Here is a 22,739-nt window from a genome sequence, read left to right on the forward strand (position 1 = left end):
TCTCTCTGTCAAAATAAAAAAATAAACATTTTTTAAGTAAAAAAAAATAAAAATAAAATAACAAAGCAGTTTACATTTGAATATTCACTCTTGGATGGATGGCAGGGGTCTGGAACTGAAAATTTCTCAGAGATGGCTTCTTTGTTTGGCTATGTTCTTTACACTTAAATGATAACTCTTCTCTCTGAAATATTCTACCTTCCAATAACTGGCAAAAACCATTTTCTACAGAAGCTCTTTTGCTTTGCTCGTCTGAAAAAAATGAACATTTTTTTCAGACAAAAAGACTCTGTTATTAATAATGCAAAAACTAAGGTGTGCTTGGTGGCAGGGGGGGAGGTATCTTGTAAAATCAAACAAGGATCATGGAGGAAAAAACTCAGGGCCCCCAAGAGACTAGGCCCACACCGTACCTCCCTCACCTCCTACCCCAGAAAGCAGTAACTCACGGGGGAGGGACAGGAAAGGAAGTGAACATGATGTTCACCCTGGGGGTGGAGATAGGGGCTGACCAGTCTTGTGTTCCCCCCATCTCTACCTCTGTTTCCTAACACAGGGAGAGGGTGGGCTCCCTTTCTCCCACTCAAAAACCCAGGGGAGATTATGAAAAGTGATCACCAAACATGACCGCTCATCCTTCTTCATTGATTCTTTTGGGGAAGAGTCAACGAGTGAGAGAGCAGAGGCCACTAATGGTTCCCAGTATTAGACAAAGTTATATTCTCATGCTGCTGCTTTTAAACAAAGATTGCTTCTTAGCTCCAGGGATCCCACGGACCCTCTTACCTTGGAGGAAGTCCTGCTCAAAGGCAAGTGCTTTCCCCACCAAGCACCATGAATTCTTATCTGATGAACTAGTTGGGATTTCAGAGTAACTGCATATTTCATTGACTTTCACTCACTTACCCTCCCATTAGGATACAGCTGTCTGAAGGTAAAAGCCATTTTTCATTCACCCTAGCATCCCATCTCCTGCTCAACCAATCCTTTTTGAATAATTATGTTAGACTTTATTCTTTAAGAACCTAGTGGAATCACCTCCGAGAATCACCTCCGAGACAGCTTCCATCAGCAACACTAACTTCTCAGGGCGCTCAGATTAGAACAAAAGTAAACGTATCTTTGTCTTCTACACAACCTTCCTCTTTTCCAAGTATCCCCGACATCAGTTCCAAGTACTTGAGCTTTTATTCTCCTGGCTCAAACTTCCGGAGAGGTAGTTCAAATCGCTACCTGTAGCTAATCCTGTTATCTGTACCTTCCGAGCCAACAAGTGCACCCCACCCATGTATTCTCCTAGTCTTCCAGGTTGTTCTCCTCCCCAACCCGGCACCCCTCCCCATTCCCTGCAGGGTGTTTCTGTCGATCCTCTGGGCTCCTGCACTTGCCCTTGTTCCCCCAGCCACTCTAACCCACATCTCCACGGTTCTTTCCCCACCTCTCTGAGTCTTTCCCTATGTATCAAACACTGTAAGAGTGTTTTGTAAGCATAATCCCTTCACTGTCACCATAAGCCTTTGGCATGGATACTATTTCCCCTTTCCCATGATGAGTTGACTAAAGGACAGAGAGGCTAACCAACTTGCCCAAGGTTACAACTAGCAAGGGGGAAAATAGGAATCTGAACCCAGAGTATCTGCATTAGATTCCACCATGGGCTCGGCCTTCCTTTTCTCTTTTCAAACGCCATCTTTAACGTTCACATTTATAGCCTCACATCCACCTCGGTTTGCTTTGTCTTTTGTTTTTACTTTTTATCTTGAAATTATTTTAGATTCAGGAACAGACCGCTAACATGGCACAAAAGCTCCCTGGCACCCATCTCTCACCTTCTCTCATGTTCTCATTTTATATAATCTTAGCACAATTACCAAAACCAGGAAACTGACATTTGTATGATACTATTAAATAATAAGCCTCAGAACTTATTTCACCAGTTTTTCATACGGTATTTTTTATGTTTATATAGTTTATCGCGTGCATAGATTCATGCAATGACCAGCACGGTCAAACCATCCCCAAAACACTCCCTTGAGAATATAGAACTCTTCCATAACCACAAAGAAACTCCCTCATGCTCTCCCTTCCTAGTTACACCCTCACCGCTAACCCTGGCAACCGTATGTAGTCATTTTAAGACTGTACACGCTGTAGATAAAATCATATGGTATGTAACCTTCTGAGATTGGCTTTTTTCGCTCAACATAATACTCCTGAGATCCATCAGTTGCTGTAGACACCAACAGTTTATTACTTTTTATTACTGACTAGTATTCCGCTGAATGGGTACACAGCTTATCTGCCACTATAGCTTTTTCCAGCCCCCTATGCTTCTGCTATAATAATCCAGTGATTCTCAAAATATGGTGGCCTCCCTTCAACTGGGAGTGATTATTAAAAACTCTGAACCCCATTTCAGACCCATTCAATCTGACTATCTGTGGGTTAAGACCTGGGGTTATGATATCTATGTTCAAATACTTCAATTCACACTGTAAAAATCGTTACTTTTTAGCTGTATTAAGCTAGACACCAAGTAGCTACTGTTGACATTAGAAATGGCGATGGTTAACTGGCATTCGGATGATGAAACACATTCTCCGGAGGCAATTAGTTACAGTGATTGACATTAGACCTTCTGCTAATTAGAGCAATAAATGTCATAATTTTTTTGAAAACGGGTGGCTTATTCCACAGCATTGGCATGTTAGAAATGGGTTCCCACTGGTGAAATGAAAGGTATTAATACTTCAGAAACTCCCCCACCCAACCTGACCCGAACAGAATACAAGTATCTGAAAATGTCTGTAGCCTTTACCCTTACTTATGCCATCAACTTGGAGGGCTCTGATGATAGGATCCTATCTTAAGAAGAAACTTGGTCTGCTCGGCTGAAGCTTTAATGCAGAACAGTAGGAAGAGAAGCACCTAAAAGACACAGAACCACAGAGTGTGAAAGTACTTTCTGTCATGTTCACTCATCAGAACGCAAGGCAGTGTCGGGCCCTGAATCGGCCCTCATGAATGAATATCTAGTGAATTTTTAAATGTGCTCTGTTCTTCTGCACTTTAATAGTGTTAGCTAGAGTCACAAAACCAATTTAACCCTTACCTACTAGAATTCAAGGTCTTTCACAGACAAATGCTTTCTTTAGGTTCAAGATATGCGAACCAAATAGACATACTGTACAAGCATTATTATAAGATTCCCAACTGTTGATTATTTTCTAGGATTGTACAATGTCAGGGGAGAAGCAGAAGGACATGTGTTCTTGTCTCTGAAGGTTCCACAATAATGTCCTGATATTCCAGAAAAAGAATTAAAACTGTAATGCAAAAAAAAAAAAAAAAAAAAAAAAAAAAAAAAAAAAAAAAAAACACCACTAAACTTGAAGGCCATCTGGTGATGAAATCTGTCACTTTTATGTCACAGTTACTTCTCCATACTGCACTTGTCACTTGAGGCTACAACTCAGGCTCAGAAACCACACACACACAGTTTCCAAGCCTTGTAAAAAGCCACACCATGGAAGCCACATGCGTTCATTCATGAGTGCATCCGGCCTCTGGCTAACTCCCCTCCTCTTGGTTGGCTCATATTTGACCTACAGTCTCAGAGACCCAGTTCCCTGGAGGGGAATAATCTGAATATTTCTAAGCCAGGAGGACTGCAAAATGTTTTACAATGAAAAGATGAAAGGGCAAAAGCAAATGCCAGTGAGTTAGGAAAACAGAGTGTTTACAGACAGTGATGGCAGGTAATCTAACTTAAGGGCAACCAGAAAGGAAATGGTGGATGGTTTTGACATTAACGTATCTGCAAAGAGCCATGACAAATCACCTTACGAATTTTATATCCCATCAAAAGTAGCTCCATAAATCAACAGTTAATCTTTCCAGAGTCCATTTTTTCAGCCAAAAGAAGAAAAATAGTTACTCTGTAACCGCACTGGATAAACTGTTGGAACTGACTACTGATGGCTTGAAGACGTGTACTGAGAATATGGCATCAATTGCCTTATTATAAATGTTAAAATAACTATTGTGTATTTGCTGAAAATATTCTAAATCTCTCCTTTTCCTATAAACATACTGCTGTGTGATTGATTTCTCTACTCTGAGTATTATTAAAACAAAACAGAAACAGCTTAAAAATACATTATCCTCTGCAAGTAGCATTGCCCTCAGTACAATTTATATTAAGCAAACTAATAAGTATGAAACAAGCTCATTTAAATGTGGAACTTTAGAAGCGCCTGGGTGGCTCAGTCAGTTAAGCATCTGACTTCGGCTCAGGTCATGGTCTCAAGGTTCAAGGTGAGTTCAAGCCCTGCGTCAGGCTCAAGAGTCTGAAGCCTGCTTTAGATTCTGTGTCTCCCTCTCTCTCAGCCCCTCACACTTTGTCACTCTCTCTCTCTCAAAAATAAATAAATATTAAAAAAATATCTTTTAATGTGGAATCGAATTTTTAGTGACACACACAATGTGTGTTCCAAGCATGAGTATAGATTTTTAAAGTGGAAACTCTTGATTTACTCTGTAACTTTTCATTCAGCTACGAGTTTGAAGACCAAAAGTTATGTGCAATATAATTATATTAATTGTTTATGAATCAGTGCCTTCAAATTTGTGACTTTTCTATTTTCCTATGTTATGACTGCTTTATTTTTATTATAACAATTTTGCGCCTACTGATTCTAACAAAAGAATTGGGCTTGACTTGTTGTCTTTTTTATTTTTCCTAGCGAATAATTTCTTTCATATTCCCCAAAAGTGTTAGTTCCCAATGGATGGAAAACACTTTTTTTTTAATGGCCTTTCTTCGCAGGTAGTTTGTGAAGCGCTGACCTGGAGGGCCGTTCTGGGCCAGTGCTCTGGTTCCTCCACTCCAACCACAGAACCAGGGTGCAGCCTCACACCTGCCCAAAATCAAGCCTGTCTGAAATTCGGACCGTTGGTTCATTTCTTAGGAATCCGGCTCCACGATTTCCCCAGACTTGAAACTTTTAAAATGATCACTTACTTCCTAGAAAAGCTAACTAGAGAAGCGTTTTTGTTGTCCTTAAGTTGTAATGACAGGGCCCTGGTTATACAATAGAGTTCTAATAAGTATACGCAAGTGAAAATTTCACCGCCTAAGAGAACAAATCACTTGATTCCATAATATCCTTGCCATGTGAGTTCACTCAGTTACTTATACGCAAAGCTTAGAAGATTAGGAGGTATGCAGTTTCATAAACTGGCCAGCAATTTAACTGTTACTGTGTGACAAGGTGTCTTTTTTTTTTCAGTTTTCTTTATTTTTGAGAGAGGGAACACAAGTGGGGGAGGGATGGCTGTGGAGGTGGGGGGGGGGGTGCAGAGCAGGGAGGCGAGGACAGAAGATCTGAAGTGGGCTATGTGCCGAGAGCAGCAAGCCTGATGCAGGGCTCGAACTCATGAACTACAAGATCATGACCTAAGCCGAAGTCCCGACACTCGTCCACTCATCCAACTGAGCCACCGAGGTGCCCCAACAAGGTGTCTTTATACAGGAACAAACAGGAGAAACCAGTAAACAGCTAACCACTTTGCAGTATAAAGAAGCCACCTGAACCACTAGCCTGCACTGCTCAGAGGCTACCTAAGACAGACACTACTTTGTGAATATGCACGGTACTCTCACAAGGACCATACTACTCCTCCGGTCGTTTCCAGGTTTTGAGAAATCAGGTAAGCACAGATTAATGTACTTCTAAAATGATAATCTAATGACAGCATAAAGTCAGTGAAATGCGCTATTAATTTGCAATAGAGATTTGGCAGGAAGAATTCAATGCAATACTGTTCCCTTTTTAGAGAAATGGAGTAGGGGTGTACTTTTAGTTGACCAAGAAATTAATATAGTTGATATGAATTACATGTGAATATTTGAAATCATGCTGAAAATCCAGAGAAAAACAGCAAGGGTATTACCCTGTTGACAAAAGAGAAGTAACTCTTTAAGAAAGGCGTGTTAGCCTTTGGTTGGAGAATGAATGTTAACAAAATATAACTCATGTATCAACATCTTAATTTCCTTCTGTGAAACAAAGGGATGTGATCAAAAAAGAGCAGATGAGAGAAATTTCCATTTGTGACCTGGTTACCCTAGGGAGTACCCCTAAGATAGGGAGCCTAGTGAGAGAATTGCACTCAAATGTGTCGAGAGGAAAATATTTGCATATTGAAGGGTCCAGGCTCAGTTTCCAAGCGATGTTACTACAGACAGAGAGCAGTCCACTATGAAAGGCAGGTGTTACAACCTATGTACAAGTGGTATTTGTGGAGACTTAGTATTTAGCATTTACTAGTTTTAACACCCTGGGCAAGTTACTTAACCTCCCTCTGACTCAGCTATAGAAAGTCTCTCTGACTCAGCTTTAGTAATTGTTAGCTACATTATTATCATAATAATAGCAACTACTATCACATATCCCTTGTTTAGTTGGAAGTTCATTATCTAATGATGTTAATTCCCACACTTTCTCTGGAGATCCTTTCAGTCACAGGTCATATAATTGCAATCCCATGGGATACCACCATGGGCACAACCTTCTCTTAGCTAGTGGAGAAGATCACCGAAGGTAGAAAACACATGTTGTGGGGTGCCTGAGTGGCTCAGTCGGTTAAGCGTCCGACTTCGGCTCAGGTCATGATCTCATGGTTTATGAGTTCGAACCCTGCATCGGGCTCTGCTCTGACAGCATGGAGCCTGGACCCTGCTTCAGTTTCTGTGTCTCCTTCTCTCTCTGCCCTCCCCCCACCCCCCGCCCCGACTCATGCTGTCTCTCTCTCTCTCTCTCTCTCTCAAAAATAAACATTAAAAATTTTTTAAAAAAGGAATTACAATACTTATGAGCTTACTGACATGAAAAGATGTTTATAAAACATGAAGCTAAAAAATCCGGTTATGAAATGTATATGATTATGATCCTAATTTAGGATCCTAATAGGATCCTAATTTCATCCTAATTTATGGTCCAAAATCATAAATGTCTCTATGTAAAATATGTATTTACAAACAAAATATTAAAAATCTAAATGAAAATATTATCATTGATTACATGTGGCTGGTGGGAGTATGGATGCTTTTCTTTGTTTCTTATCTGCATTTTCCAATTTTGTTCATCTACCTTAAAAGGCGCTGAAATGCAGTAGGATGTTGCACTAATGAGTATCAGAGAGCGCCAAAGGGCTGGAAAGAAACGAGCACTTACATGTTTGGGTGTGTCAGAAAGGGCTTCCAGGACAAAGGGGAGGAAAGCGTCAAAGCGCAGCCTATTTCCAAGTTTACAGTTGGGCCTACGTACCCACTTGGGGTGGAAGAGAGTCAAGGACAGAAGGACTTTGGAATTAAATAAAAAGAGGAGACAGCTTGATTTGAAGTAAGGAAGTGAAAAGTGCCTCTAATAACCAGATAAACATCACAGACTGGCACAGAACTTGGAAGAAAACGAGGAAGCAGATGGGTGCCAAAGGAACGGAGTAAGTCCACCGACACATCTCTGTCTCTTCCCCCAAATCAATGGGCAGAAAAAGCAGCGCCGGTCTGTTCCCAGGTGGGCTCTCTACAGCATCCCGTTCTCTAGGCTGGAGGGATGAAGCTAACTCTGGACTCCAAGTCAGGCCAAGCAGATAAGTGAGGGAAAAGAGACCACGAGAGGGAACAAGTGAAATAAGGGGAAAATGCAAAACAAGACAGAAATGAAAAAGAATGTCAGTTGCTCTAACACAGGGTAAAGATACTTCAAGGGGAAAAAAAATCAAAAGTTAATGCTAAGAGAGATGACAGAGGAGGTTCAAATGTGTGCCATTCCACGAACATTAATCAACAAGGGGAAAGCGATGTCCCATTTGTGAGCAATCTGATGATAATGCGGCTACCACAGGACTACAGAGCACAGCAGAAATACTGTAGCGCTGCTTCTGCGATACTTTTTGATCGAGGCGCTTTGTTACGGGGAGAAAAAAACGTGGTGGGGAAGATCACTCATTTTCACTAGGTCAGTATTCCTGTTTATGTGTGCACGGGGGGCGGAGGGGGACGCCGTAGAAATGATTTAGAAGTATGATCCACTGTGTGCTACAACCTCTTCTCAAAGATGGCGGTCATCCTCACCCTGTAACGATAAGTGACATTCATGTGGAAGAAAGGAAGAAAGAAACTAGAAAAAAAAAAAATGTTTCCAATTTTTATCTGCAACAGTCCTGTGCTTTTGATCTCACTGGACCTATTTTTTTTAATGTTTATTATCTTGAGAGAGAGAGAGAGATGCAAGCAGGGGAAGAGCAGAGAGACAGGGAGACACAGAACCCGAAGCAGGCTCCAGGCTCTGAGCTGTCAGTACAGAGCCCAACGCAGGGCATGAACTCACGAGCCACGAGATCATGACCTGAGCCAAAGTCGGACGCTTAACTGACTGAGCCACCCAGGCACCCCTCATTGGACTTATTTTTGATGTGTTCTTTGGGCTTACAAATAATTACAGTTGCCCTAATTTTTAGAAGAAAGGACAACTGATAGTAAATATTTTACCAATGGTCAAGAAAAAATATCACACAAAAGGCGCTACTGACGAAAACAGTCATTTCATTGATTTCCCTTTTCCTCCATCATTTTCAGGATTATCTTCATTTCAACTGAATTATTACTTAGTTATTCCCCTGAGCATTTTCCCTTCCCTTTGTACCAACTAGGTAACCAGTAGAGCTGTTTGTACATTAAGTCATTTTAGTATAAAGTCAAAGGATCGAGACTGGCTCAGCTCTTTAAACCTTTTTCTATAACCAGTACTTGCCCCCATAAGAATGCATCTAAGACTAGCATACTCTTTATAAACTATTAATAGTCTGGATTCTATATGGAACACACAGGCGTTAGTCCAAGAAGTAAACAGCAGATGTGAAATCAAAAAATGTCGATAAATAAATGAAAAACCTTGAAATTTCTTATTAAATTTCCCAATGAAACAAACAAAAATGACAATGATCGACAGGAAAGGAAGGAGGTAACGAGAGCACCTCCATGCACAGATCATTTAATTGCTAATACTTAAAGAAAAAAAGTCTTAAGAAAAATTTTGTTCTGGTTAATTACCCAACCATGAGCTCCCATCTCCTAGCTCCTTGGTCTTGGCACTGACCTTTTGAGTTCAATCTCCATCATACACTTTTCATATGCCCACATCCCCTTCTTCAACATAGACTTTGGGTTCTGAGAATAGAATGATAGTTGCCTTTTATCAAGCTCCAGATGGGCACCGTTCCAACAGCTTCACAGGAATTGAGATTACCTGATCTTCATACCTGCCACTCCGAATGACATCGTTAGTCTCATTTCATAGCTGAGACACAGGGACTGATAACATGGATTTGGTTAAGAAAGCTGCTCCAGGCCCCAGAGTTAGTGAAGGAGCAGATGGGGAGTTAGGGAAATAGCACATTGATAGGGCCTGAGCACTAAATAGTCACAGAAGTCACATCCATGGGTTATAAAATCTCATTTTCTCAAATGTTATTTGAGAGCTATAGGGAGTCACTCCAAGAATCACAGCTATGGAACTGTTTGTTTGTTTAAAATAAACCTTTTGTGGGGCACCTGGATGGCTCAGACAGTTAAGTGTCCGACTTCAGCTCAGGTCACCATCTGGCTGTTCATGAGTTAGAGCCCGACGTTGGGCTCTGTGCTGACAGCTTGGAGCCTGGAGCCTGCTTTGGATTCTGTGTTTCCCTCTCTCTCTGCCCCTCCTCTGGTCATACTCTGTCTCTCTCTCTCTCTCTCTCTCAAAAATAAATAAGTTTTTAAAAAAATTAAAATAAATAACCTTTTGTGAATTAAAATGTGTTTCTGCTCTGAAAAAGTAATCCCTTTGTACTTAGAGGTTTCCAAAATGTGTTTTCTACCTTTCCCCTTAATTTTCCACCTTTTTCAGTTGTATCTAGCACCTAAGCAGCTCAAAGCTAAGGGTCACAAGTGTAGGTTCTGATGCAATTCTCTCACTGTACGATGAGGATGATATTAGTACCTACCTCATCGGGGGCAGCAGGGGTGGTTAAAGACTAAGAGAGATAATGTATTTCATCAGCTTGGCAGTTGGCATCATGGAGCCAACCCATGAAGTTCTAATAGGTACAACTCTAAGAACTTTACACGGAATAACTCCTTAATACTCCAAGTAACCCTATAAGGAAGGTACTCCTATGATCCTCATTTTACAGATAAGAAACTAAAGCAAAGAGGGGTTAGCAAGCTTCCCAAAGACACAGAGCTGATGTCAGAGCCAGGATTCTAACCCCAAGTTCTTGCTCCTGACCATGACACCCTACTGTGCCTATAATAAGTGTTTCATAAAATGCTAGCTCTCTAGACAGCTCACTTGAGGCTGAGGCCTTACCAAGTTAATCACTGAACCATTAAGAAGCCAGTCTGGCTTGTAAAGTCTTCTCCATGCATCAAAAGACCGTAATTCTGGGGCACCTGGGTGGCTCAGTCGGTTAAACGTCCAACTTCAGCTCAGGTCATGATCTCACAGTTTGGGGTTCGAGTCCTGCATCAGGCTCTGTGCTGTGTCACAGCTCAGAGCCTGGAGCTGCTTTGGAGTCTTTGTCTCTCTCCCTCCCTCCATCCCTCCCCCATTCATGCTCTCTCACTCTCTCTCTCTCTGTCTCAAAAATAAACAGGCCAGCTCTGCCAGCATCCAGAGTGAGCAGTGTGGTTGGAATGGGGAGCTCCACACCAACAACCAAGAGCTCAACCTTCTAGTCCTGGTTCTGTCACACATTTTCTACGTAACCTCAATCACGGCATTTAACCTGTATTGTTCCAAATTCTCTTCTGTAAACCCAAGGTAAAAGACAAAACAATTGGCAAGACTCTGAAATTTCAGGATTCTAGGACATAGTCTGAATAAGCGTCACTGATTAAACACCAGGGGAGGAATGCGCCAAGCAGACTACTCATACTTCATACAATGATGCAGGCATTCAGCACTCCTACTTTTTTAGTATTTATAATGTACAAGAAAATGGTTTGGGAAAGAGGTCTTAAAAAAAGGAATCTAAGGACACCGAAGACAAACTTTTTTAAGTATTATATATTTTTTTTTCAAGGGTAAATAATGATTAGGGTCCATATATAGTTGTGCTGGTTGGTTTCCAACAAAATTCCCCTTGGCCACAAAGGACCTGAGATACTCTGTGCTTCAGAGGACAAAAATGAATAGGGAACCTCAAGAGTATTTTTCCTATAGAACAAGATGATTTAATTGGCCATATGTGAATTATCTATTTGGAAAAGCAGTGACAGATTATTTTAAATCTTGGACTGCTTTTTTACCATCCAATTATATCCTTGGCCCCTGTATTAGTTTTCTATTTATTGCCATAATAAATTACCATAAACTTAGTGGCTTAAAACAATACAAATTCTCTGACAGTTCTGTAGCCCACCAGTTCCACTGAGCTAAGATCAAGGTGTGGGCAGAGCTGCATTCTCTCCTGGAGGCCCTAGGAAGGAATGTTTCCCTTGCTTTTTCCGGCTTCTAGTGGCCACCCTAGTCCTTGGCTCCCAGCTCCTTCCTCCACTCCAGGCCAGCAGCACAGCCTCTCTCCAACCCTGCTTCCATCTCCACACCTCCTTCTCTCTCTTCTACCTCCCTCTTCCACTTTTAAGGACCCTTGTGATTACACTCGGCCCACCCAAATAACCCAGGAAATCTCCGTTTAAGGTCAGCTGATTGTCAACCTTAATTCCATTTGCAACTTTAAACCCCATTTGCAACTTTAAACCCCCTTTGCCGTGTAATGCACCATATTCACGGCTTCCTCAGTTAGAATGTGGACATCTCTGGGGGAGAGAAGGTGCGTAATTCTGCCCACCATCCCTTCCCTCCCTCTGTTGTTCTTCAGAAGCAATGAACTCAGGGAAGGTTAGTATGTATAAATACTTCACAAAATTGAACAATCATTGGAAAATAAAACCATCCCTGTCTTCCCCCTCCTTCGCTTCCTTTGAACTATAGGAGGTATACCTTCCAAAGTCAAACGAGGATCGTGTTTACATTGGTTGTCATCACCCACTATTTGCTCACTTGCTCTACAGTGTTCACACAGAAAACTGACACTTGACAAGATTGTCTTTAATTTCTTTCGTGGGTAAATTTACAAGTTTGTTATGTTTTGTAGTACTTAGGACATAGTGATGTCATCCCAGCCAACAAACCAACCTCAAACATATGAAACCACACTCAGTCCTTACCCACCAAGCAACACCATGGCTCCTGGGTCTCCACCACCTCTGGGTTTCATGCACCCCACAAAACAAGCTCAGAGTGCCCAGCCTCCCTTCTTTGGGTCTCCAGGAATCATCACCAAGAGTCAGCAGGGCCAAGGAAACATACAAATGGTAAACCCAGCTACAGGAGCAGCAACCACAAACTTTAGAGAAGAAGCAAAGATACTAGGGGTTAAGTCTACTTACTATGAGAATTTTAATTTTGCATTTGCAAGGTTTGATTGTCCTTATAAGTTATATAGGTGGAGAGAAGTTTGTGATCTCATGACCTACATGTCCAATCATTAAGAATTTCTGAACATTCTTCTAGAAACTGTATAGTGGGGGATGACAACCAATGTAAATAAATAAAGAAGCATAAAAAGTATAAGAAGTACCAGGCAGTGAAGGGCAGGGGTAGCAATTTCAAGTTGATCAGAGCAGGCTTTCCTTAGAAGATGACATCTGAGCAAAGACAGGAAGGGAGGAGCACACCATGCAGACATCAGGGCAAGAGCTTCCAGGTAAAGTTGGAAAGGCCTTTAGAGGAGAACATGTGCTGTGTCTGGAAAACAGGAAGGAGGCCGGTTAAGTAGAACAGTATGATGGAGAGAGGTGGTCGTCTCAAGGAGGGCAGAGGAGGGGTGGGGGCCAGACCCTGTGAGGCCTGGAGGACAGAGGCTCTGGCTTGTACTCTGAGTGGAAATGGGGAGCCACTGGGGCATTCTAACTGGTCACAGAGAGGTGTTCAGGGGAAGGACTTTAAAGTGATGGCTGCCGTTTTGTTTGTAAAAGTTCCAGTTGACAGAAGCTATTTATTTTCCCTGAAGACTGTACATCTATACTATTAGTAGCCCCCAAGCATCACAACAGTACAGGAGCCGCAGGTGGTAGGACTTGGGGCATCTGCCCCAGCAGACTCAGAACGTAAAGTAGCTGTGGCCAAACATCAAGAGTGAGTTAAATGACCAAATTACCAAATCTGGCCTGTAGGCAAGTTTGGTCAGTATATGGTACAGCCAGGGTGATACCAGGAGAAGAGTAGACCAGCATTAAGCCAACATCTAACTGCCATCAAGATGATGGCAAGGGTGAGGATAAGAAACCTGAGGTCAATTGACTGAACTTCTGCTCTAAAGAAGAGTCTGTAAAAGCCAAATATAATGCCTAATCGCTTCAACTGAGACCCGTGGTTGGCTAAAAGAGGCCCATGACACCTCTGAAGTTCTATACAAAAGTGTGATGTGTGTATGGATGGATGTTTAAGAATGGTTTTTCAGGGAGAAGGCTCATAGCTTTCATTAGTCTGAATTTCAAGGAAATTCATTTTTCAAAGAAAATAGGAATCTCTTAGCCCTATTTAGGAAGCTGTGATTTTTTTTCCAACTCTGATTCAACTTAATAACTGTACTCAACAGAAAGTTACTGAAGAAATAAACACAGCAATCTTTGTATCTGCAGTCTTCTTGGGCAGATTAAGGCATACATTTGGGAAGAAACAAACGGTAAATCTCCAGTTAACTTCTGGCCCAATCTAACAGTACTTATTTCTCACAAATGTGCTCATCCAGGATGAAGGAAGGTGCTCTAAGAGGTACAAAGATGTATTCCCTGTCTTTGAGGATATGTCTTGGCCAACAAGAAAATGTTTGTGCACCTAAGATTTTTTTTAAAAAAGAACAATATAAATAAGCATAAGACCAAGTAATAAGGTGTATAATCTACACCATAAGATAAAACAGGAATTTAGAAAGAAAGAAGAGCTTACGCTGACCAGTCTAATCAAGATGACTTTGTGGAGAGGTGGAGCTGAACCTTCAGGGAGGCTGGATTCAATACTTAAGACACAAGTTCTGGAATCAATTTCCTATATTAAATTTCCAGATCTGCTCTTCAGGAATTATATGACCTTGGACACTGCTGTGTTCTGAATGTCTTCCCAAAATTCCTATGTTGAAATCCTAACTTTAAAGATAGTATTAGGAGGTGGGCCTTTGGGAAATACTTACTGGATCATGAAGGAGGAACTCTCATGAATGGGATTAGTGACTTACAAGAGAGGCTCCTGAGGGATCCCTAGCCTTTTCCGGTATGTGAAAACACAGTGACAAGTCCCCCGCTATGAACCAAGGAGAGAGCCCTCACCAGAAGGCAACCACCTAGAACGTGGGACTTCCCAGCCTCTAGAACTGTGGGCATAAATTTCCGTTGTTTATAAGCTACCCAGAAGGTAGCACAGTATTTTGTTACAGCAGCCTGAGAAAACTAAGACAGACAGCTCTGTGTCTCCATCCAATCAGTTGGAAGATTACATGAAACAATAAATGTGAAGGGTTTAGAATATTATCAAACATGTACTTAATGCCCCATAAATTCACTGATACTTCCTTCATTGATATTTTCCCCATAATAGGGATTTCCCAAGCAGAAAACAGGTCCATTTGGAACGGCCATCAAAGTTGCAGCATTTTTTGGGGGGCGCCTGGGTGGCTCAGTCGGTTAAGTGTCCGACTTCGGCTCAGGTCATGATCTCACGGTCCGTGGGTTCGAGCCCCACATCAGGCTCTGTGCTGACAGCTCAGAGCCTGGAGCCTGCTTCCGATTCTGTGTTTCCCTCTCTCTCTGACCCTCCCCCATTCATGCTCTGTCTCTCTGTCTCAAAAATAAATAAACATTAAAAAAAATTTTTTTTAAAAAGTTACAGCATTTTTTCCCAGGGGCACCTGGGTGGCTCAGTTGGTTAAGCACCTGACACTTGATTTTGGCTCAGGTCATGATTTCACGAGTTTGTGGGCTCAAACCCCACGCTGGGCTCTGCGCTGACAGTTGGAGCCTGCTTGGGATTCTCTCTGTGTCCCTCCCTCATTCATGTGTGCTCTTTCTGCCTCTCTCAAAATAAATAAACTTTTTTTAAAGCATTTTTTCCTAAGAGTCTTTTAGAGGCTCTCAGGGGACACCATTGCATGCTTAACCATGCACCTGAAGAACTCTCCTTGGGCCATCCTTACAAGCCTCCCCAAATACCTCAAACAAGGCCTCTGCTGAGGGCCTGGCTCCAGCGTCTGCCAAAATCTCTGTGGCCCACCTCCTGCGGTACAGATATATATGCACAAAGGACAGCCATGCATCTTGACGGAGCTGACAACAAAAAAGCAGCAGCAGCAATGACAGTGATGCCTCATTCATACCTGAAAATGAAGAAGCAACCTTAAAATGCCCGTTTTCTTTTTTCAGGCAATCCAGATCCTGATTGGATTGATGCACATTGGTTTCAGAATTATTTTAGGTTTAATGGACGCCATTTATAGACTAGTTTTTGCATTTCTTTCCTTTGCTTTTATTAGCGGATATGCGATCCAGGGTGGCATCTCTGTGAGTAGACTGCTAGAACACCTCTCGTTCTCAGTCTATCAGATACCGCTGTCCCGAGCCTATGCATAGCCCATTTTTTTATAAAAGCCCCACATCTGATCCACTGTAAAAGTGAGATATAGCAGCTCTGGTTGAGTATTTAAAAAAGAAGAGCTTTTCTTCTCCATTTTAACCTGCAGTTTAAACTCATACCCTCAAGTTTACACTGATCAAGTAACCAACAAGCCAAAGTTTTAGTTCCTGATTATGTTTTAGATGGAAATGTATGTACTGGGTGGAGAGAGGCAAAAGGAGGTGGTTGGGAACATGATTAAAACACGCAAACGATAATGACAAGAGACGGAGCTGTGAGCTCAGAAGTCATCACACATGGTAAGCTCACAAGAGAATGAGTTCTTTACATGCGAGAAACTAAGGAGAGAAAAAAAGGGAGAAGCCCAAAGGAAACAATCTCAGAAAGTTACTCCAGAAAATGGAGAAGTATGAGAGGAACTTTCGACAGGGAAACTAGATGAACATAAAGAGACCAATCTTTCCTACTAAAAGAGAAGCTCCCACGACCAAAGAACCCATGTTTCACAAATAAATGTGTCTGTTTCTACAGTTCATTGCTACCAGTGCTCTCTATATACTGGCATCCAAGCAGTTTTCCCCTAGTCTGGTAAGTCAGAATGTTTCTACTTTTTAAACTCTTTGAAAGATTCATTTAATTGATCTGGAGAGGAAAATTGAGACAGTGCATTCAGAAAATGCAAAGGGGAGCACTCTTTCCCCCAAAAATATTTCTACCGGTTGCCTCCATGGTATGTGTGCCCCAGCACGGTCCACACAATTTGCCACTCAGAAATGGCAGAGCCCCATGTCCTGACTGTCCAACTCCCAAGAGCGGAAACTGGTATAGGTAAGGTTTTTAGCTTTATCCTAGGGCTCCCTGGTTCCACCGGGTCACACTGCATTAGGGGAACTCCAAAGCAGAATATAGGAGCCAGGAAATACCCACCCGCCACTTTGGTATCAAAGACTCTCTTATTCATTTGCCACTTCTCAGTTCTGCCTTGCCTTGTATTTTTATTTTTTATTTGCACACAGCCTATTTTTACTCAGATGTGACTTTTGTTTTACAGTTTGTTAAGTCATCACTGAAAGCACCAATTGGGTACAAAAAAAGTTTATGAAACCAATCACTGAGACAGGTCTTTCAACTCTCTTGGCCACAGCTCCCCACCTTTGGCAATTTCCTGGTCTACTTTTGAAACAGGAGCAGGAACGTGATTTGCCGAGACATGGTGACAACCAGAGCAGAGGTGGTTTCAGGATTGTATTTAATCCGGCACAGGAGCAAAGAGTGGAAAAATGGGAACACAGAGTCCTGCTGCTCAAGTTCTCCTAGACCAGACACTAAACTAGACACTAAACGCTAGACTAGAGACTGGACTAGGGACTAGGCTAGACTAAACGAAACTAAAATCAGTCTAACCTCGATTAACCACTCCTGTCGTCATCTAAAAAACAAAATAAAGCACCCTTTCTCTGCATCATTTATGGATCCTTCCCTCTAACTGAGGTTGTCCAGGCACAGAATCTGTCCATTTGGAGAAGACAGCTACTAAAATGGTACCTGAAGCAATTTTTCCAGCAGCATTTTAGAGGCCCGTGGGGAGACCCTGAGGCATGCCAAAGCTCTTGTGAATTCTCAAGAACTAACTCAGCCACTGCTAGCAAGTTGGCTGAAGACTTGGCTTCCCAATTATCCTGCTGCGTGTCGAAATCTTCTTGTAGAAACTGAAGAAAATTGTGTACTCTACCCATACATCTCTACCCACAAAAGCCTAATGACTTCCTCATTCTAAACCTGGGTTTTTTTTTATCGAGTCCCTAGAACGACTTCAGGGTTTTCGTCAATTTCTAAATTTATCAGCAAACATGTCTTTGCAGACACGCTTTTCCATCTATGTAACACTGGATGCTTTGTTGTACTACCTTGTATGGTGGTTTTAGGAGTTCCATGAGACGATGTACGTAAATAATTTCACACAATGCGTGCCACAGAAAAATGCTCATTGAAGCTTTATTTGTCGTTTTAGTATTTTAAACCGGGAACACACTTGTTATTGTGTGTGAGGCTTTTAGACAAACGCGATGGATGAGCTTCTGCTCTGTATTATGTACCTTTTTCTACAGATACTAGAAGTACGCTACCTTCACTCTGCATACAGCACAGTTTTCAAGAAAACTCAGAGAGGCAGGAAAAACAAAAGTCATTTCGACTTCAAAATTTGTTTGAAGATTTCAAGGATTGAGAGCCATTATATTTAACTGATTCTTATTTCATTTTGCTTCGTTTTTCTCCTACGTATGGTTTCTTTTTCCTGTCACCTCCATTAGATTAGAGGCAGCCTAGGCATGAACACGGTCAGTGCGATCTTTGTCTCCACTGGAGTGACTCTGCTGCTGCTGGATGCGGGTATGAATGGGATCCTCAGCCAAGACTGCTGGGCAATCGTAAGTATCCCATCATCCACCACACGTCTCCTCTCTGGCCACTCTCACACGTATCTCTCATGACTGTATAGCAGCCCCACTACTACGTCACAGGATCGCTAGGACTGTAGAATAAAGTGGAAGAGCCACTTCTGCAGATGGATTGGGGCAGAAAGCACACCCTCTATTGCTCTCACTGTTGATCACATGAACGATGGGGAAGACAGCTAAAGAGACTTAAAGACGCCCAGACAGTATTTTCTAGAGGTTTGAAATTCTGCGTAACAAAGACAGTCACGTTATGGAGTAGTTTCATTTTAGACTGAGAACGGGATGAAGGGAAACTGGCCACATCAAGGATGTTCAACTTGTATTAGAGAAATGTGAAAAATGAAGCAACTTGAAAATGAAGCACGTGCCTCTCAATGTTCTCCAAACAGAATCATCCATTCATTACCACAGTCAGGCAAAGCATGGACTCTGACCATTTCCCCAAGAGCCAAGTGCACAGAAGTGCTTATAAGAAGGCAAGAATATGAGGGGACTTCTTGGTAAGTACCACGGAGTGAAGCAAGAACACAATATATATCCTCTATAATACCAAACCAAAGAACACAAATTACTCAAAAATCGCCATTTAAATAGGCATCCAAGTGAAAAACCAAATGATTCTGCTGTGTCTCAAGGTGGCAGAGCACAGCTCCTAACCTGGCTTCTTACTCCCCAGAAACAAAACTAGGAAAAGCAGGAAATGACAATATACAGAGAAGTCTCACTAATGCTCTCCGATCGAGGGCTAAGGAGACTTAGGTGGAGAGCAGTCAATTCTAAGAAGGTATACAGCAAATCCTGAATGCTAAAAGCCCATGGTATCCCAGGACCTCAAGAGAAGTAGGAAAGGTCACCAGAGTTAACTTCTTCCAGAGCACCTTGAAAACATGGAGGAGTGAGCAGAAATCCACAGGAACAGGATATACCTCTGACCTTGGAGCAAGTGTTACTATAGGCATTTCTCAAAAGAGAGAGAGAGAGCAGAGCCCACATTCACCAGCAAGAACTGTGCTCAGTGCCAGCTAAGCTATTTTTCTCACTGCTGCAGCTGCATAGTTAGCATTGAGCAAAATGTACACAAAACTGTATCTAGCCCTTAAGTTGAAGCTGGAAACAAGGAAGACAAAGTGGACAAAGTTAAGGAGACATATAATCGGGGAAAACTCACCTGTACTATATCTGAACAAACATAAGGCCTATACACAGTTGTTCACTTGAAGAATGAGAAAACTGAAAAAAGTGGTAGGAAACTAAATACATCAGAGTGATTAAAGGAAGAAATGGAAGGAAAAAAAGGAAGAGAGGAGGAAAGAAAACTTAAGATTCCCGCGGGTTAATGGGTCACCAGAAACACTCAGATGCCTATTATTAACTTTGAATAAAAGATACACAACTCAACTGATTAGAACAAAAGACATATCAGATGATAAAACGGATGCAAACACACGTGTCTTCCCTCTTCCTCACAAGATGTGCCCTGGTTTGATGGAGATGTGAGTCACACCAATGAGGAATCCACTGAGTGTCCTCGTTCTCGTGGTTAGATTCCTTACTAGTCTGTGCAACCACTTCCTTAAATTTTAGCTCAAATTCCTGTTCTCTGACAGAATGACTCTACTCTGGGATTAACACATGAACCAGCTCTTTGGTTTCAGGTATTGGTATTCAATCCCAGGTATAGGTTTTTCCATTTAACACAGAGACAACAAAAGAAATTTCCAATAGCATGTCAAGCCATGTTATACCATGTCGCAGCAGTGGCACACATAACAAAACAAAACAATACCACCAACAAAAAACAATATGGGAGAAAACATTACCCAATTATCAATAGAAGATTTCTCATGAACATTTTTATACTACTGAAAATCATTAATTAATAAGAAAATAAAATGGGGGGGGGGGGCTTGGGTGACTCAGTTGGTGGAGCATCCGATCTTGATTTCGCCTCAGGACGTGATCCCAGGGTCATGGGATCAAGCCCTGCATCGGGCTCTGCTTTGAATGCGAAGCCTGCTTAAGATTCTTTCTCTCTCCCTCTGCCCCTCTTCCCACTTGTGCACGTTTTCTTTCTCTCTCTTCTCTCTCTCTCTCTAAAAGAGAGAGAAAATGACAGGATGAAATAAAAAGAACTGTGGCACTAGAGAAACCGAGTAGCCCAGACCATTACAGATCTAATAAAGAAATCACACACAGCAAGAAACACAAGGGACTCAAAAAATATGGTAGAGAGAAAACGTGCTATCACAGTCTTCACAGAAGACAATGAGAAATACATTAAATAGAAAGAAGATGATAAACATGGCAGACAGGCAAGTTTCATCCAACATAGTAATACTTGGTTTCCCTGAGTAGAGAATCCAACAAATGGTACAGAAAAAAAGTAACCAGGGATACTGAGTAAAAAATCCTGAACGAAGAGAATCACTGAATTTTTACGTTGAAAGAGAATAACCTATCTGGGAGAAAGACACGTACACTCATTGAGAAAGATGCATAGATATAGACCCTTGTTAAGGTATAAAGTATAACAACAGATCTGTTAAGGTTTTAGGCAGAGAAATCCAATCGCCTATAAGCTGGAAGAAAAGTCAGCGTGGCTCAGTGTCCACCACAGCAACATGCAGGGAGGAAAGACAATGGAGCAATGTCATCAAGTTTTTGGTGACAAGAAACTGTGAGTCAAGAATAACACATCCAATAAAATTCTTGAACAAGGCTTATTCAACCACACATGATGTAAATTAAATCAAGAACTCAGAAAGGCAGGGAGAAGTTGTGTAAAAAGATTAGCAAGGAGTACTAAACCAATGAAATGATCATCTGGGACTGGAAGACTGAACAGCAAGGGAAATGACAGCTACAGGAGTGAATATAAAGCTTTTCATGTTCACCCACTCCCCCCCACCAAAATAAGTGAAAAGTGACATAATCACCAAAATCTGAAAGGTGAAGAGAGGTGAGACGACACAGATGTCAAATAAGAGTGCCCAATCGCCTTATTCTTCGTAAGCAATCATTTCACACTAAAATTGAAACAGGTAGGTTTAAAATTACTTCAACTTCTTCATGGATTTCATACACTTTTAGTTGTAACTTTAGCAGACTTAATTTACTTATTTCTATTCTTTTAAAATCAAATGGTATTTACAAACTTCAAAACAGTAAGTACAAAACAATTCCATTCTTGAAGAGTTCTTGCTGTCTCACGACGCATCCATTTTTCTATCTGCCTTTTGGCCTCTACATAGAGTTCTAGAAAAATAGGCAGAAAATATTAATTTTGCTTATTTCTGGGCAGTGACATTAGGGATGATTGATTGTTTTCTATATGGCTTAATTTTTTTTTTAATAAGCAGGTAACATTTTTATAAAAACAAGAAATCCATTGCAAAGAAAAACAGTGCACTTCTTTTCCAATGTTTCTAAATAGTCTGCTGGAGAAAAGGAAAGTCTTGTTGCATTTTAAAGAAAATTCAAAATTAATTCACATTTCCCTGAAATAAGCATTTGGTGATAACAGAGAAACAATCATGGAGTAAGCTGAGCATGAACAGTGGCACCTTCGATGAGCCAATAACTTTTTGAAGCCTGCGGGGAGCCCTCCTGATGAGTCAAAATTTCAGCGTGTTTTTTTCTTGATCTCAGCTTGCTGGGAAAGGAATCTCAGCCCTGCTGATCATGTTCTCGGTCTTGGAGTTCTGCACAAATTGTACTGTAGCCCATTCTGCCGACGAAGCAATCACCAAGACCAGCAGGGTGAGCTGGGCCTCTTCTCTGTAAAATAATTGAGTATGTGCTGGAGGAAGAAGAGCAGCGGTCAAGTCCCACGGCAGGTTCACGAGAGCTCACCTTGAGTCAGGGGAGGGAGAAAGGGCTGGGGAACAGGACTGAGTAGGACTGTAGTAACGATAGTGCTTCTTTTATTCTTTCTTTCCAGCCTGTCCTGGTTATTCCAAATGTGTATGCAACCAGTACCTTGGCACCAGAGTCTTCCTCAGCTCCTCCCAGAGACGATGGCCACCTCACTTATGCCATTTAAAACAAAAAAGAGCACCAGAACATCTCATGGGGTTAAACTGCTCTGCAGGAACTTCTTAAGAAACTGTCCTCCACAGTCCACGATGATCGCTAATCTTTGAAGACTGTGTTTGAGATTCTTCTTACTTTGTCACTAACGATAACCGCATGTATTTCCCTGACACAGTTTCTTCCCACATACCACTACCACACTGGCAAAGGCGAAGGACCGGAAGACTGAATATGGCTCACGGTATTTTGTACATTCATATCATCAAACCCTGCCTCCTGGATAACTACAAAGCTTTGCTATTTACAGAGTATTTTCACGTACATCGAACTCATTTGCAGTGGGGTAACAGCAGGCCAAGGATGAAACACTGAGGGAGTTTTACTGGGGTTATGGCTATTTTGTCTCTGAAATGGGAAAACCCTGGGCATGTTTAAAGGCCAAGGGGAACAATCCGGCTAAGATAGAGAGCTGTTTAATATATTAGAGAAAAGGGATGACTGTGGTATAAGC

At 41.7% G+C, this 22,739-nt stretch overlaps 1 protein-coding gene across 1 annotated transcript; it reads left to right on the forward strand.

The window, feature by feature from the left end:
* Positions 1-12,220: 12,220 nt before the first annotated feature.
* Positions 12,221-22,238, forward strand: MS4A12 (membrane spanning 4-domains A12). The gene is made up of 5 exons (XM_030333833.1): positions 12,221-12,484; positions 15,527-15,664; positions 18,050-18,166; positions 21,845-21,955; positions 22,137-22,238. The coding sequence occupies exons 1-5, from the start codon at positions 12,221-12,223 to the stop codon at positions 22,236-22,238; spliced, it is 732 nt and encodes a 243-aa protein (XP_030189693.1).
* Positions 22,239-22,739: the final 501 nt, after the last annotated feature.

This window comes from Lynx canadensis, chromosome D1 (genome assembly GCF_007474595.2).
Source record: "Lynx canadensis isolate LIC74 chromosome D1, mLynCan4.pri.v2, whole genome shotgun sequence".
NCBI lineage: Eukaryota > Metazoa > Chordata > Mammalia > Carnivora > Felidae > Lynx > Lynx canadensis.